The sequence below is a fragment of the Sander vitreus genome, chromosome 8, assembly GCF_031162955.1.
Source record: "Sander vitreus isolate 19-12246 chromosome 8, sanVit1, whole genome shotgun sequence".
Lineage (NCBI taxonomy): Eukaryota > Metazoa > Chordata > Actinopteri > Perciformes > Percidae > Sander > Sander vitreus.
Genome location: NC_135862.1, coordinates 11,125,522 through 11,142,398, shown reverse-complemented (window position 1 = coordinate 11,142,398; position 16,877 = coordinate 11,125,522). Strand labels below are relative to the sequence as shown.

The window sequence follows — 16,877 nt, the reverse complement described above, 5'->3', positions numbered from 1 at the left end:
TGTTGTCTCACACACTGTATTTTGCACCACCACTACCTTGTAAATAAAATGCTTTGTTGGTTTTTAGGACAGCTAGATAGTGTAAAGTGAGCTTTTACCTTTAAATGACTTGAGATTTTAATAAGGGCTTTTTAACAGAATCTTTTTCAAACGATGTTTTACCTCAAGCGTTTTGTACTTTACTTTTTTTGACAATCTATGATGTCCATGAAGTTGTTCTTTGTATTAATTTGTTATACTAGCCCAGTAAAAATTAAATAAATTTGAATAGTATTTAAAAACATGGGTTATCGCCTTCTATTTTAAACAATGGATTCATTATAAATATAATATGTTCTGATTCTGTTCCATATTGCCATGTGTATGAGGTTGGTCAATAAGTAGGAGTCTACAGTTGCAGCTGGATTTAGTTTTTGTCGAGCCACCTATAATTAGGGCCACAGACTTTAGAAATATGAATCATGAAGTCATGAATCCAAATCCCCCCAATGTACCTCTCACCCCAGAAAACTTTGACCAGACACCATAAATAATAAGGACTTTTCATATTTTATAGCTATATTTAAAACCCCCAAGTCTTAGAATACTGAAATCACCAAAAAATAACCAACATGTGTATGTTTATATTTGTAACCCCTTTCAGGTTGTGCTTTAAGATTCATTCTTGACTGTGGCAATAGTAATTCCTTAACTCAAGGTCCACTTACTAGATTTCTTTCAGAGCTTTCAGCTCAGTTGCCATGGGGAAGAAATCCAGAAAAAGACTGTGGGTTAACATGAACCTCTCAGTGTCGTCAGACCTGCAGTTAACTATCAAAATAAAATGCATCATCTGATAAAACCATGCTTTTGTTTTGAAAATGCGTAGCGGAAAACTTGGAAGTACTGCTTGCGGAGCAAAAACTGGAAGTAGCGGAAAGCTAAAAGCTAACTACACTGTACTTCTCGCTGTAATCGAGCTGCTTTGAGGTTAAAACTAGCTAAATCGTTTGTTTAAAAGTGCTGGCATTTTTCTCTCTGGTGAAGAGTCGGTCTTTCAAACAGCTTGACTCTCCTGGTCAACTTGGTAAGACATCTTTCTTTAAACAATGTTTTTATTTGGATTTACAAGTTAGCTAGCCAACACACAGTAGCTTCAGGTCTGAACTAAATGGAAGTAACAGCAAAATGAATCTACAAAGAGATACACATTTATGAAAACATGAACGCTAAGTGGAGGGAGTTTTAATGTGTGACCAAATGTAGCTCTTATTTTCAGTCATTGACGTTACATCCATCAGAGAATGAGATTGAGCCTGCTGGGTTATGGTTTGTTTTCAGATCCCTGTGTGTGTGTGTGTGTGTGTGTGTGTGTGTGTGTGTGTGTGTGTGTGTGCGTGCGTGTGTGTGTGTGCGCGCGCGTGTGCGTGCGTGTGCGTGTGTGTGCGTGTGTGTGTGTGTCGCGTCGCGTCGCGTCGGCTGCAGTCCTCAGTCTCGCTGGGTGTGGGTGATACTGGCTCTGTGCCAGTCCTCTGTAGATGAAGATGTCCCTGGCCCAGCGAGTGCTCCTGTCCTGGATCTTCGCCCTGATCTTCCTCATCATGCTGGTCCTCAAGCTGGACTCTAAGATTCACTGGAACTGGTTTATCATTTTCCTCCCTGTCTGGACCTTTGACACCATCCTCATCCTCATGCTGATAGTGAAGATGGCCGGGCGCTGCAAGCCGGACTTTGACCCCAGGGATGGCGAGCAGAGCCTGAAGAGGAGGCTGTGGTACCTGACAGCCCTGCTGCTGAAGCTGGCATTCTGTCTGACACTGTGCTCCCGCCTGCAGAGACTCACCGAAATGTGGGTCAGTGTGGTGTGTGTCCCTCTGTGGGTGCTGCTGGGCGGGGCGCTGGTGGAGCTGGGGCACAGTGTTTTCCACTACAGAAGGGAATGAACCAGAAGACTACATAGGCATAGGGGACAATAACTTGTTACGCTCAGGCATCTCTTGCTTGGGATGCACCAGTCTGATCCACTGGATTGGCATAAGGACCCATACTGATCTTATTAAGTGGATCGGGGCAGACGTGACAGATCCACATTAAATAGATTCTTTGTAAGTGTCATACAATTCACTGTGTCTGCTATAAGTTGCATTCAAATAACAGCAGGTTGCAGACTCACTGAATCAGGTTTCCAGTAAGTTCTACACATGTGGTTTACAGGTTTATAGGGGAGGAGAGCACTAGTATCGTATCAGGAATCGATATTTGAATTTTCCATAAAGAAAAAGTCTGAAATCTCACAACATTAAGAGCTAATTGTTTGTCACTCTGTGATACCATTGAATCTTTGTTCAAAATGAAATTTCACATACACCAGTCCACACAGTTTGGCATCTTTAGAATACATCCAGCCTTTATTTTTCTGGCTTCTGGCTCGTCTTTAGGCTGCAGTATTTAATTAATGGTGAACGGGGCTAGAGGGTAATATGATTTTTATTTGATATAAGCCTGACCTGTACTGCCAGGTTAGACTGTGTTTGAGAAATGGAGCTAAGCAAACTGAGACATATGATCTGCCATTGTGATCCACAATCAGTTACTTGCTACACTAAATGTTGGTCTACAATTCACCTTTTAGAACGAAATCCCACATATGTACACACAAATACAGTAATATCCAATGGGGGATCCTTGGGGCACTGACATCCAATCTGCACTAGCATGCACTGGGTGCCACTGAGCCATATTATACCCGTTTGTGAAATCACTGTTATTTGTCAGTACCCATCCCAGGATGTCCCTCTGCCACCGACACAATTTGAATGCAAATGCATAACTTCCTCTAACCACATACCAACTATTGTGGCACCAAAATTCACAACAATCTATCCAACCGTTTACAGTGTTAGACCAACATTGTCATCTCTAGACTGAAGCCGCTTAAGTAGCTAAAAAGACAAATACTGAAACCTTTAAGATATTAAATGCATGAGACATTAACACTTAAGTCAATATTTTTGAACCATTTATTGAGAGGTTCTAATCAGAGTATAAATCACACTACCAAGTCTTATCTTAGGAAATAAAATGTATTTACAACATTTTCACATACATTGGTTCCAAATAAAAACAGACAGTAAATGATATAAATAAGTTCTATGGAAAATAAAACTTGTCTTACAAAAAATATATGCAATTTCTGTATACATTTTCTCACATTGGTGCTAATAACATCTATACTGTACAGTTTTGGTACATACAGTATCATTTACAGCCCTGTGTGAGTCAAACAACGTCCAGTCTGAAAACAACTACTTGCTCCGAGTTTGGAGTGTTATAAACACACCCTGTAGATTAAAGCAACATGGCAAAGAGGATTTCAGCAGGAGCTCAGTGACTTGCTGCAATGTCCCAAACAGTGAACGTAGGTAATTCCTATAGAAGGGAGTAAGGATGGTTGTTTTCAGATTGGCTAGTCCAGTACCTAAAATAGGTGCTTTAAGAGGGAAGCTAAGTAGTGCACAGGCACTGACACATGGGTCACATAAACATTTTATATAGAGCCTACATACATTCGCTAACAAACGTGAAGTGAGCTACTTGGCTTACATTCTTAGGCACTGATAAAATACTTGGAGTGCATCCTCTTTTCACGTCACTGGCGTAATGTGGCTGTGTCAGCAAAGAAATTGAATGCCCCCCGCTCATTGATTACAAATTAGAAAGACCAGTTGATGTCTGAAGGAAGGATGCATTTTCAAATACTTTAACAAAGCCTCGGCGTAAGTTGTACAGTAAAAAAAGAAGACTAGACTTCTAGACATTCATATTAAGAAGTCTTTCTGTGTGTGGGGTGTGTGTGTTTTTAGGGGCTGTTTTAACGGGTGCTGCTGTGGCCGAGTGTCCTGTAGGGGTGTGGCAGGTTTTCCCTGCACTGTGTCCTTTACTTTTGGACCTTTAGAGGGCACAACTGTCCGACTGTCAGATCCAGGCTTAGAGGAAGAGCCTCGAGAGTCACTGTGATGGTGGGTTTTAGGTCGACTTTCTGTGAAGGAAAGGGCAAGAGTTTGGTGAGCCTCCATCGGCTTAAAGAGGTCAAAGGTGATGAGCGTCCTTGGTGGTTTGTGTTCTGGTGGCGCAGGACCAGAGGCAGGCTTCTTCCTCTCCTCTTTACTGTTGATGTCTTTATCCTTCTTTCCATCTTTCTTAACCTGGATGTTTGCAGACTTGGGAGTCTTCCCGTCTTCTCTCCCTGACTTTGCCTGCACCCCCTGCATACTCGACGTGTTGCCCTCTTTGCCCTCCCTGTGCCCGCTTTTCTCTTTCTTCCCGTGTGAAGACTTGTGTTTATGACACGGGTCTCGAGTCTCCTCTCTGTCTGGCCGGAAGTGCGACACTCCCTGCGTGCCTCCTCTGTCTTTATCGTGCTCCTTCTCTCTCTTAACGTGGGGTTGGGTCTTTGAGTCCCACTCCTTGGCCCACTTCTCGTCTCTCTGTGCAGGCAGGGGAGTTTGAGAGGCTTTACTGCCCTCTCTTGTCCGCTCCTCGTCCTCTTTTTTCCTCATCTGCGGCAATGGCTGCATAGATGTACCACCCTCGGCCTTAACCTTCTCCTGCTCTCTCACCCTGTCCTTCTCTCTATCACGGTCTTTGCCTCTATCCTTTTTATCCCTTTCCTTCTCTTTACTCCTATCTTTGTCTTTCTTCTCCTTCTCTTTAACCCTCTCCTTTTCATCTTTTTCTCTTCTTCCTTTATCTTTTTCCTTTTTTATTTGTGGTGTGTTGTAAGTGCTCATTATACTGTCTTTAGTTTTCTCTTTTAGACCTTGACCTGGTACAGTTGTTTTTTGCTGCCTCTCATCCTCCACATCATTGTCCTTCCTAATTTGCTGTAGTGACTTTAAGGATGCACTGTCCACTCCACCTTCATCATGGCCCTTCTGCAGTGTCTGGCATGTGCCTGCACCTCCATCTCCCCCTACCTTACCTTCCTCTTTCTCATCTTCAGATTTGGGCTCCATTAGTGTATGAGTGAGTACACCTTCATCTCGTTCCTTCTTGACGAAAGGTAGAGACTGTGTCGTTGACAACCCCTTCATCTCAGCTCCGTTCTCCTGTGCTTCCTCCTTGAAAATCTGTGTCGGAGTTTTTGAGGTTGGCCCCTCCCCCCCTTCGTTGTCCTCATCGTCCAGCTTTTTCACTGTCTGTACAGCAGGCTCATACGCCTTCCCCTCAACCTCCTCGTCTTCCTCCTCTTCTTTGATAATAAGTGTTACTTTTCTAGGTGCACACTTCTCTTCCTGCACTACTTCCTCCTCCTCCTCCTCCTTTTCGTGTTGGTGATACTGTTTGAGTCGGATGTGCCAGGCCAGACTGCAGACAGCAGACACGGTTTTGAACTGGTGGACAACTCCTCTGGGAATGAAGTAGATGTCGTCGTGGTAGAGTTGGATTCGGGCGTATCGGATCCCCTCCCTCCTTAGCTGGTTCAGTTTGGCATCATCGATCCACTGTACACACTGTGGAGGCAGTGACAGGAACACATGAGATTCAGTGATCCCTCAATAACGAGCAAATATTTTGATTCTTGCATGGCAGAAAGAAAACAACTGTCAACAGTATTATACTGGGAATTCCTCTACTCTAAATTGATTACCAAGTGACAACGTAGCATGTTAAAAGGTCCAAGAAAAGCTCTGGGTTTTCTTTTGCACAAAGCTGCATGACTTGACTTGAGGGACAATAAAACAAACTGTAAACACAACTTTTAACATTATAAAGTTCATATAGTAATACATTTGCTCACACAAGCAGAAAAAAAAACAGAACAACTGCCTTGCGGACGTATGCCTCCACCAATCAGTTAAGTTGCCGTTTACATTTATGCCTGTCCAGACTCATATGGGTAGTGAAGACTTTGAAGCAATTTAATGAAAGTTATTATGTTCATTTTGCTTCGCACACATCTTCAACCCAGCAGCACAAAAGATCAATACAATCACCACAGTTTCAAGGTGGGCACCCAAGATTAGCGTCACAAATTCAGTATCCGACCAAATATGGTCACAATCTTCCCTCTACAAGCGTCAAATTAGTCTTTTATTTATATTTTTTACGCGAGGTGTGTGTGGCCCTTTTATACATAAATGGATCATAAAGTGTCATTATTTCTGTTAAAGGGGAAGTATGCAGTTTTTTTAGCTTAATTTACCTTAACTGAACAGCTTCAGAGTCATTGGAATGGTTATATGACTTCTTTCGAGTTGAATGGTGGTCGTCTCGCTCCCCCCTAGCACCTGTGAGCTGAAAAACCACCCTTGCAACTTTGGGCCGGCGAGTCGCCGGCCTCAGCATCAGGAAGTATCGCGTGATATCAGGAATTGCTTCACGGCACTACACACATACGCCCATTCAGGAACCGGCTAACAAGGTAGCGATGGAGTTTTTCACACTATCGTCATGGCTGAGCCGGCAAAAAAGAAGCAGAAAGCTAGAAAAGCATTGTCGGAGGAACAGAGAAAGAGGAAACGGCAGACTGACCGAGCGAGGAGGCAGACACAAGTAAACATAGGAGCTGCCAAATATCTATTTTGAAGCTGTAGGGGGAGCTCTATAGAGAAACCTGCGAGCAAAAAGCGAGAAAACAGCGAAGAAATGGCCAAAATTGCATCGCGCCGCTTTAAATTAAACTATTGATATACAGGAAACAACTAAATGACTGCGAAGCATATTGGCAGTTTCATTTTGAGTTTCTGTTTTTATTTCTTGTTTCCCTCACCTGCGTCCTCTGATAAACAGTATTTACTGACAGTAAATGGATGTTTTCACAGCGCTGTGCCAGCTCCAGAAAACTGAAGAAATACCAACTACCCCAAAGCTCTCCGTCTCGCCTGTGACTCACACAATCCTACGGCGTGTGTGCGCAAGCTGGTGTAGCCAGTTAAAACATACATTTCGCGGCACATACGCTTCGCTAACGGCCCGTTACGCGTTCAATGTAGCCAAAGTCACGCAAACCGTGCCCCTATTTTCAACTGTTACTGTTACTAAATAGTTGTGTGATGTGTAAATCAATGTTTTTATTTATTCATTGACTTTTGGATATAATATGTCATCACTTCATTTTATCCTTTTAGACATTTGTGTGAAATTTCGTTTTTCATTAGCGTAGGAATTCTTGAGTTATGGCTAAATGTGTTCCGTTTCTTGTTTTTTCTTTTTTGGCGTTCCAGAGAAATCACGTTCACGAGAATGGGACAGACAAGAGGTCACAGTGACTTTGACCGTTGACCAAATTCTAATTAGTTCACCCTTCAGTTAAACTGGATGTTTATGCAGGGGGGTCCTGACATATGGCGTACACAAGAATGGGACGGACGGATGTATGGACAACCCGAAAACATAATGCCTCCAACCACGGCTTTTGCCGGCACGGAGGGATAAAAACTATTGATAGTACCGTATCATACTAGGCACGAATAATACCTCTGACCCACCTGAGACAGCGGAGGTTCGTGGAGGTCCAGCTGCAGCCTCATGACCACATCTGGGAAATCTCCAGCGTGGAAACACACAACGTCTTTGGTGATCCGGGCAGGAGCGTCACTCCTGTAAGGCAATACGCGAAAAATCCTGTTTACTGAACTGAGGTTTGTATTCTATGCAAGTTTGTTTGTGTGTGTATGTGTGCGTGTGTATACTGTATGTGATAAGGTAAAAAGATGTCACTGTGTACTCACTCCTCTCCGCAGCGCACAGCCTTCAGCACCCCTACAGCAGCAGTAGTTTGTCTCTCGAACCCCTGACCAATGTGGTCTGCGTGGGCTCTCGTCCGGTCCTCAAACAGCATCTCCCTGGGCTCGCTGGCTCTGGGTAGATACTGCAGGTTCTTTATCTCATTGGTGGACCTGAAATACATTTATAATACATTTATTCACAACAGTCAGGATATGTTCAAGGCAAGGTTAAGTACCTGTACATGGCGTGTGTAGTTGAGAGATAAGCTGAAAGTATTTTAATTGTTTTGCTACCTCAGCTTTACTTCACTTCTTTTGAAAATGAAAAAGCTGGTGAGATGACAAAAGCTGTGCACCAGCGAACACTTACAGACTCAATATGTCAACCCACCTTTTCCTTTTGAAGGGTGATTTTGGCATGTCTGCCATAGGGATCATCTGTTCTCCCGGTCTGACCCACATAATGGGGCCGTCGTCGCTCTCAGTGGGGCTCTGCAGCCGCAGACTGGAAAACGTTCCCCAGGGCAGAGTCCGCTGCATAAACACAGGGTGAGAAACTTCCGTGTTACACAATGATTTGTAGCGATGTACAGGGAAATGAGAAAGCTGTTCACACATCCACTGGCTGTAGGGGTGTGTACACATGCAGACATAAACACACTAACCTCCAGAAAGGGAGATTCCTCTAACATGCTGATGAACTCGGGAAAGTAGTCTCCAACCTCTTCATCCACAGCACCGACCAGACTGACCTGCCGCATGGCCCCGGCACGGTATGTTCCCTGGGAATATGTCCGCTTCACCTGCGAAGAAACCATTGAGAAGACAGATCAGACCCTCGCCCATAGGGTTGGGTATCATTTGGGTTTTTTCCGATACCGGTGCTAAAGCAATACTTTTAAAAACGGTGCGTAAATGGTGCCTGAACCGATGCCGAAAAAAGAAGGGTACTAAATAAGTCAGCGGCATTAAGGAATGGCTTGTTTATTGCTAAGGCCACATGGTCAAAATTAAATGATTTAATAATATAGTAATAACTATAACAATAACGTATTTCATTAGTAAATTACTGTTGAATGACAAAAAACAACCACTAGATGGGAAAAGGGTTTTTGAATGCACCACAAGGTTTAGGCTACCAGTTTCAAGTGAATCTGTGTTGTTTTTAAGCTGCACACTGCTTAAAGTCCCGCTGTTGGATCCTCTACAGTGAAATACAGTCACACCTTACACTGTTTATCTGTCAGCATTTTAACTGTGTTTAATCCTGCTGCTAGCTAACGGTAGGCTAACGTTAGCTGCTGTCGAGTGTAGTGTTAACTAGCGTCACGTGCAGCGATGCTTCTGTTGCCTCTAACGTCCGTTTCGGAGCATCAGAAGGCAGCGCAGGCATATCAGTGGCACCGGAATGAGGCACCGAAATCCATGTTGGTATTGGGTCCGGTAGATACCGGTCGTTAAGGCACCGGTGCCATATTAGCACCGGATCTCAGTACTCAACCCTACTCGCCTAGTAGGTATCAAAATATCCCACTCTGAGGTCTAAAACTAAACCTGATAAGTTTCTGCCAGCTGAGACGGTTTTTTTTTTGTTGTTGTGTTTTTTTTTTAAACATCATATGCATCTTTTATAGAACATGTTTGTCTAATAATTGAGGCTAGCGCTGTCAGTGTTCTTAGCATAAATGGTGTGACCTTTCCAGTGCACCTGCTTTTAATAAAGCACACATTAAGATTACCATCATCATCTGCTTGGTAGTTAACACTAACTAAAGTGTACAAAAATGTACGTCTTTGGTGGAACTTCAAGACACTCGGCAGTCATTAAGACAGGCAGATGTCAACACACAACAAATAAAAAGGCAATTGAAAGACTATTAATGAAAAACCAATGGAAAATGTCAAGCACTGTGGATTACACTATCAAATCTAGACAACCAGACTGACTAACAAAATCAGACCTTAGGTTCTCATGAGTCCCTCATCAGAAATCAAGACTCTGCTGGTAAGGTGTTTATGATAATGTGCCCACCACCTGCATACACCCGTTACATTGTATTAAATCAGACAACTTTATTCATCCTGATGGAAATTGTAGTGCAAAAGATGCTAAAGTTTATATATAAAATATAGCCTACATGATATGTATGTACACAAAATATACAATAAATATAAACTGTATGTGATATTACACAAAGATAGTTCGGGGCATCTTATTGAACTCCCAGTATGCATTACACAATGAGGGCAGATGTACGTACATTTGCGAATGTAACATTATCAGCACCATGTCCAACCCGGAGAAAGTGCACGCTGTGATACTTCAGCTTACGTCGTATTTACCAAACCTGCAGTTCATCGGGTAATAAGCGCTTTTCTCCGCCCACTATACCGTAAATTGCGCTGTAGCAATGCGTTACGTACTTGTAATATGATACGGCTGAGTGCAGACTGCGATATTCCCACTGCTGATGCTATGACTGTTTGAAATGATTCCGATGCCAATATTTGTAATGTAGCGAGGAGTTTAACAACGGCTGGAGTGGAATGTGAACGCTGAGTCAGAGATTCGATGTCATCGTTGATTTCTTCCAGTAACTGTAATATTGCATGGCTGCTCAATCTGTAACGCTTAATGATTTCGTAACTAACTGAAAAAGTGTGATCCTTGTAGCAAAAATCCTTTCAGTTTGTCTCCTTGGCCTATGTCTTCGTCTTGCTCGGATTACTGCTGCCATTTCACCAGGAAGTATATGCGAGGAAACCCACTTGCAGCTGGTTTACACCTGCTTTTAAGAGGCGCGCTGTCAAGGGTGGTTTTTGTACATACCGCAGAATACATAATTAGGCGCACTTCATGCTTCTCCTCCCATCTCTTTATGGGAAACTCCCACTTTCCCCTTGACCCTCCCCTTGACATGCATATGCATGATACGGAAACGTGCACTTTTTGCTATTTTCAGTTCCCACGACAGACAGTCTGCGCTTTTGCCTCAGTGCGGCCTGTTTGTACATACCATGCTTTTACGGCCCTGAGTCTAAGTTGCTTCCATCAGGACCAAGGTTGTATCTCCCTACAGGCAACACTAAAGCATAAATTAGGTATTTTTTCCATAATCTATTGGCTTTTGAAAATGTATTTATACAGAAGGCACAATAATGTTACCATGTAACAAATGTTACAAATTCCAAGCAAGCAAGAAAGTGTGTATGAAGAGTATGACCTGTATATTGAGGGGAGCATCACAGATCACACATTAAGTAGGAGGTACGATAACAACAGTGGGAGTAGCAGTTAATGTTGGACTGTTGTTGACAATGTTAATGATAGATAATGACACCAGATGCTGACTGAATTGATGTGGCACTGTAAGTGTTTATTTAACTACTGCCAATTTGTTGACATAGAAAACAGACAGTTGTTCATAGTTAAACAATTTCTTGGAAGACTTCCAAATCTTAATGTTAGCATAGATCAAATAAGTGTGGAAGAAAGTCTTTTTACAGATGAATAAACGTTTGAACTTTGAAACCAATCCATATTTCATGAGTTGGTGACTTCCAAAGGATCGACTAGACAACCACCGCTCTATTCTATTCCCTGCAGAGGTACAACGTCCTTTCTTACTTAATTCTTTGTTAGAGAATTTATTTTCCAGTAGAAACGCGAGCCTAACTCTACATTTAACCTACGCCAGGACAGGTTGACAAGAAGACAAAGAAGGAGCATGGACACCTAACACATGGCGTTCCCACCAGTCACCATCACCAGACCCCCAGAACCCAAACATTTACCCCAGATCCAGCAGAAGAAACTGTACCCTTTTTCTCTATTTTACCTTTTATAAATTTCTTCTCTCAGAAAGTGTACTTGACTTTGTGTACCATGTGAACACTACAATAAAAAATGCTTAAATAGAAAAACTAAATATGCTGCAGCATCACACAATGTCGTTTGGGATGATCTAAAACTGTGATTCTCAAAGTGAGAAATAAAGACCCCCGGGGTCTGTGACACACAGCCCGCAGGAACAAAACACTGTGAGAAAACTGTGCGTGTGTTATTAAGAGCATATTTCAGGCTCTTGAGCCAAGCTATGCAATATAATACATGTAATCCTGTATCAATTTACCTCCACATGTAGGACTAAGCTTAGTGCCAGTAGAAACTGTCTTGATTCTGACACATTGCATCAGTCTGCCCCTTAACCATCTCAACACTGTCCATATCATCAAGTGACGTTACGCTCAAATTGGATAAATTAATAAAATATGCTGACAGTCGTATTAAGTTTGGTTTTATTGAGAACAGCAACAGGATGAAATGCACCATCTGCCTTATGTTGGTAGCGGAGTAAGTCATGGTGCCAGACAAGCTGAAGCAATATCTGATTACAAAGCACTTGAGAGTATCAGTACAATCAAGAGGGAGACCTTGGCAACATTTCTTTCCCAGTGAGGGGTCCCTGGCTTGAATAAGTTAAAGTTTTCCTGACCTAAATAGAGTCTCTCATTTTCTGAAAAAATGTTCAAATTAGAAAAGTGCAGTCAGTAGAGTGGCGATCTCCGCCAGGTGTCTCCCTCTCCCGTCCTAAACTAAGAAGAGTTGAATCTCACTCAATTGCCCCTCCTGCCTCACGTACAGTCAAAATGGCAGCGGAGACACAAAAATAGGGATTTATTTATCTCTTATCATGTCTTACTTTAGTGGATCATAACTATGGTATGGAATTAATCAGCAGATGATCCGGTTCAAAATGAGACTAAACTTCTCTGTGGATGTAAGTTTTTGAGCCACGACAAAGGCCTCTCGAAGAAAGTTTGAACCAAAAAATAAAACTGCAGGTTTCTGATAACAGCTCTTTTATGAAATGTCCTTTCCACAAAGAAAGACAAATGCTTTAGAAAACATTTATCTCAGATAGAGCAGTCATCACTGGTGTTGCTGGCAAAGCTCTATTTTTATCCTGTCAAATTAACTCATACCACAGGTTTTTAGATTAGATATAGAATTTTAGATTGGTTTGATTTATGTTTGACTTTCTGTTTGAAAATAAAAAAATGTATATAGAATAGATAGAATAGAATCTATTCACTACAAAAGTAAACTAAATCAAAACACAACCAAGTGAAGGCAACACCCTCAAGATTATCTCTCACCATTTTCAGGAACTGGTAGAGAAATAAAGAGATAATAACAACACAAACCAAACCAAGGATACTATGAGACAGTAATGCCGAATGCAGACCTCGTTGCTGTTACCCTTATGAAGCATAGAATTACTTTTCTGAACTCACTGAACTTTCTTCAGAGGCTGACCTGAAAGCCCAACTCCAACTGAAGGTGCTATAATCCTAGTCTCGCATTGCCAGGCCTTCCTCCACAGCGCTGCGGAGGAGGGTCTGGCGAGTCCACACAGCATTCCGGGATGGGAGAAAAACGTGCTCGGTTTATTGGCATTTCTTTAAACCAATCACAATCGTCATGGGTGGCGCTGAGCGCCACACGGAGCCCCGCTGCAAAATAGCCTCTGGAAGGAACTTGTTTTGGTGGGACATGTGTATGTTCAAAAGGTTGTTTTAGTCAATTGCAATCTGAGGAGCAGTTAACCATAGTCCTCATAAATTGACCGGAAGTTAAAATTCCAGCACAAAGAAAGCGTAAGGTGACAGATATCCGGCCGAAAATAAGGGACATACGGCGGAGCAATCCCGGAAATGGAAGGTCGTGGACTACTATAATCCCTGTCAAGCACCATAACAGAGGAGTAGTTAGAAACTATTGTTATGTGACAAACAAAATGACACACATCATTAGGGCTTCCTGCTTCACAAGACAACCTGGATGTTGAACAATTTGAACACAGGAGTAAAGTAGGGGAGTAAATCACACGTTTTTAATCAGGATATAATATTGTATCGATTCTTTGGACAACGATATGATATTTGCTGATATCACAAAGTCTGCCACGATTTCAATTCAATTCAATTTAGGGGGCTGCAATCGATATGAGACAATATCATATGCCCATTAAACACAATTAGCTTAATTTATATCAACTCACAAAAAGCAACTAAAATATGTATGTATTTTATTACTGAGCTCTTTCAGCCATTTAAATGAAAAACAAACTATTTTAAATAAAAAGAATAAATATAAAGTGGGAATTTTAAAATATAACTGCATCTCGAAGATGACATGAACCCCTGGGCCTTTGCTGCGTGTCATTTCCCCCCCTCCTTTCTATCTGATAAAAAATAAACAAACACTTTTTTATTTTAATTGATATTTTCACTTTGCATTGATGATATTGGATCGTTGATCATTGAATCAATATTTCCATACAGATCCATGTATCGTTACACACCTAGAATAAAGTTGGTTCAAGGCAGAGTGAAAAACTATCCATCAACAGCCTGGACAGAGACTGACACACAGATAACTTGAAAACACACAAAAAGAAACTGTTGATGTGTTGTTTCAGCTTGCTGTTACCCTTACAAACTGACACTTGCAGTATCAAAGACAGTTCAGCCTCCTTTCACAAATAGAGCCTTCAAACTATGTTGCCTATTAAAGAGAGGAAAAATAATACAATAATCTCACCTGAGAGTGGAAGTTGACCATGGTTGTTGTCTCTATGTCTTTCTTTCCGAGCACCTCCATCTTTACTGGCGCGTTGGGGAACTTGTAGGAGAAGTAGTCCAGGAAGTCTGGGAGGTAGGATGCCGCTCCATGGACGATTCCCATCACAAAACCTGCAGCCTGGGCCTCGTCCTCGCTGAATGACAGAGTCACAAACTCCTGGGCAAAACGCTGCATCTCAGCCGGAGACAGACAGGAGAGCTGCTCGGTGTAGGCGTGTGCCACAGACGCCCCTCCATTGGCCTGCTGCTCGATGTGGATCAGATGGCCAAATTCCAGACCTGACAGGCCTGGCACTGGGGTGCAGTGGAGCGGGGAGCTGTAGCCGATCCTGTCTCTGACCATAGAGGAGATGGAGGCAGCACCAGGAGGATCCTGGTAGTGTTGTTGTGGTGCTGCGATGGTGTGGAGTAGACTGCTGCTGTTAATGCTGTTGTTCCCATTAATTCGACTGAGGAACTCAGGCGGACCCAGAGACACTCCTGAACACACTGTCTGGCATGAGCGATGATACATTTTTGGCCGGCTGTGCCTCTCCTTCACTCGCTCGCCATCTTTGTGTTTCTTTTTCTTCTTCTTCTTGAGTTTCTTCAGTAGGAGGTCTTCCTCAGAACCAGCTTTGGGCTTATCCTTAGACTCTATAATAGAGGATAAGACAGTTTTACAGTAAATACAATGCTGTGCATCATGTGAGGCCTATAATATGTAGCCAAGGTGGGGAAGTAACAATTTTATATACTTTAGAATACCTGAACTTTGCATAAAAGGACATTTGTTGAACTATAGGTTGTAATGTAACTGTACATTAATGTATGGCTAGTGTTTGTAATTTGCATTAACTATAAATGTATACCTATATTTCATTCAAATTTCTGCCACATTGTTAAAAATAAGATATGTAATCATATTGGACTCATGTTGTACAATTAGAGGTTACTTAAGCAAAGGACCTCAGCCATACCTCTATCACTGTAACATATATAATTAAAAGTTATCCCAAAATAATGAAAAATCCCAACTGATCGAGCGTTACATGTCATCCCTACCTTTCTGTGGAGAAATCACTTCTCCGTTTTCTCTTGCAATGTCATGTACAGGTGGCAATTTGTGATTTTCCCACTCTTTACTCTTTTCCTTCTTCTTCTCTCGGTCTTTCTCCTTTACATGGTGATCTGAGAAGAGCAGAATAGGAGACAGAGTGAGGTGAAATGCTGCTAAATCCTTGCTGAGGAACATAACTGACGAACAAACATTTCCACGTGTATATCACCATCTGGGCCTAATAAATACTGGGGCCTGTGATAGAGAATATTATGTAATAATTTAATGAATGACTGTATTGCAGTATTGCTTCACATGCAGTTTTTAATTTGCCTACAAAGTGGTATAACAGAGTTCTGTAGTAAGCAGGCTGGCTGTGTTGTCCTACCCCTCTGTAGCATTTTCACGTCGCCGTTCTCGGTCTTTGTATGGCAGCTAGCTGGGCTCACTCTCTCCACACCAACGACCGAGCTTCGCTGCGCTTCACTGATTTTGTCCTTCTCCTTGTGCCGTTTCTCTTTCGCCTTTTTCACTTTGTGAGGCGAGGCGAGGAAGTTGCTGATTTTGAAGATTTTTCGAGCGGGAGTAACTGGCACCGCGACGGCGGTGGAGTGGCTCGCCTTGGCCGGGCCGAAACTCCATTTCGCTGGGCTCCCACAACTCTGCTTCCCGTTGTGTTTTTCCCCTGCGCACACCTCTCCGTTCAGTTTCCTGTGCTTCAGGCCCTTCTCCTCCACCCGGACCTTCTTAGGGGGCGGTGGGTAAATGTCGCTGGAAGACTGAGGTCGGCTTTCCGGCGGCCGTTTAGCTATCAGGGGTTTAGGGGAATTTGTTTTGCTGTTTGCTGCGAAATGCATGGAGTCTACGGCCTCGGCCATCTTGGAAGTTTCTATTTTTTACGGTCAGACGTAACTGGTGCGTGAGAGCCAGGCCGGGGGCGGGGCTTAGTGGACTACGTACCGACGCACGGGAGGGAGAGCAGCAGACGTACTGGCAAATATTCTATACTGTTTACAGCCTGCATGACAAGAAACAGTACTCTACTCATGGATGTATTAAGAGAACCTGCTCACTGTGCCAAGACTGTATCATGAGTATAACCAGAGACCATAGACACAGGAGGCCTGCTGACAAAAAGGGGCGTTCATCATTTGTCAGTTTTTCTCTGCTAGGCTGGACAACCAGTCTGTTATCAAATATGGAGGAAATACGTGGAAATGTTGTATAATTCTTTTAATTCCTAAATTATTTTTGACCAAAAAAATATATGTCGAGTTATTCATATTAAACCTCTATTTTTTCCAGTGTATTTATAAAACGTATTATAACTTGAACTAAAGAAACGTCTTCAAGAATTTCGAGCAAGTCCACTTGCCTTTGCTTATCACAGAGAGTATTATGACTTGTTTTAATACCTGACTAGACCTCAGTCTTAAAGGTAGCTTTACAATCTGTACTGAACATATTGTATGACAACAACA

At 42.5% G+C, this 16,877-nt stretch overlaps 2 protein-coding genes across 2 annotated transcripts; one reads left to right on the top strand and one right to left on the bottom strand.

The window, feature by feature from the left end:
- The first annotated feature begins 1,403 nt into the window (after nucleotides 1–1,403).
- tmem60 (transmembrane protein 60) lies at nucleotides 1,404–2,354 on the top strand. The gene has a single exon (XM_078256766.1). It carries the CDS (start codon nucleotides 1,518–1,520, stop codon nucleotides 1,920–1,922), a length of 405 nt encoding a protein of 134 aa, XP_078112892.1. The 5' UTR covers nucleotides 1,404–1,517; the 3' UTR covers nucleotides 1,923–2,354.
- A 627-nt stretch (nucleotides 2,355–2,981) lies between these two features.
- On the bottom strand, nucleotides 2,982–16,301 carry LOC144522019 (lysine-specific demethylase RSBN1L-like). Its single transcript, XM_078256765.1, has 8 exons — nucleotides 15,785–16,301; nucleotides 15,402–15,527; nucleotides 14,317–14,993; nucleotides 8,375–8,512; nucleotides 8,101–8,243; nucleotides 7,713–7,880; nucleotides 7,470–7,581; nucleotides 2,982–5,492 (listed from the first exon to the last, which is right to left on the bottom strand). The coding sequence occupies exons 1-8, from the start codon at nucleotides 16,272–16,274 to the stop codon at nucleotides 3,798–3,800; spliced, it is 3,549 nt and encodes a 1,182-aa protein (XP_078112891.1). The 5' UTR covers nucleotides 16,275–16,301; the 3' UTR covers nucleotides 2,982–3,797.
- Between the last annotated feature and the right edge of the window lie 576 nt (nucleotides 16,302–16,877).

Bases quoted from the DNA above. Each gene is read 5' to 3' on its own strand.
- LOC144522019 (XM_078256765.1), bottom strand. From the start codon at position 16,274: ATGGCCGAGGCCGTAGACTCCATGCATTTCGCAGCAAACAGCAAAACA. The intron at 7,881-8,100 runs GTGGGTTGACAT...AATGTATTTCAG, and splicing joins TCACCCTTCAAAAGGAAAAG to GTCCACCAATGAGATAAAGA. The intron at 5,493-7,469 runs GTGGGTCAGAGG...CTGCCTCCACAG, and splicing joins ACGAACCTCCGCTGTCTCAG to TGTGTACAGTGGATCGATGA.
- tmem60 (XM_078256766.1), top strand. From the start codon at position 1,518: ATGAAGATGTCCCTGGCCCAGCGAGTGCTCCTGTCCTGGATCTTCGCC.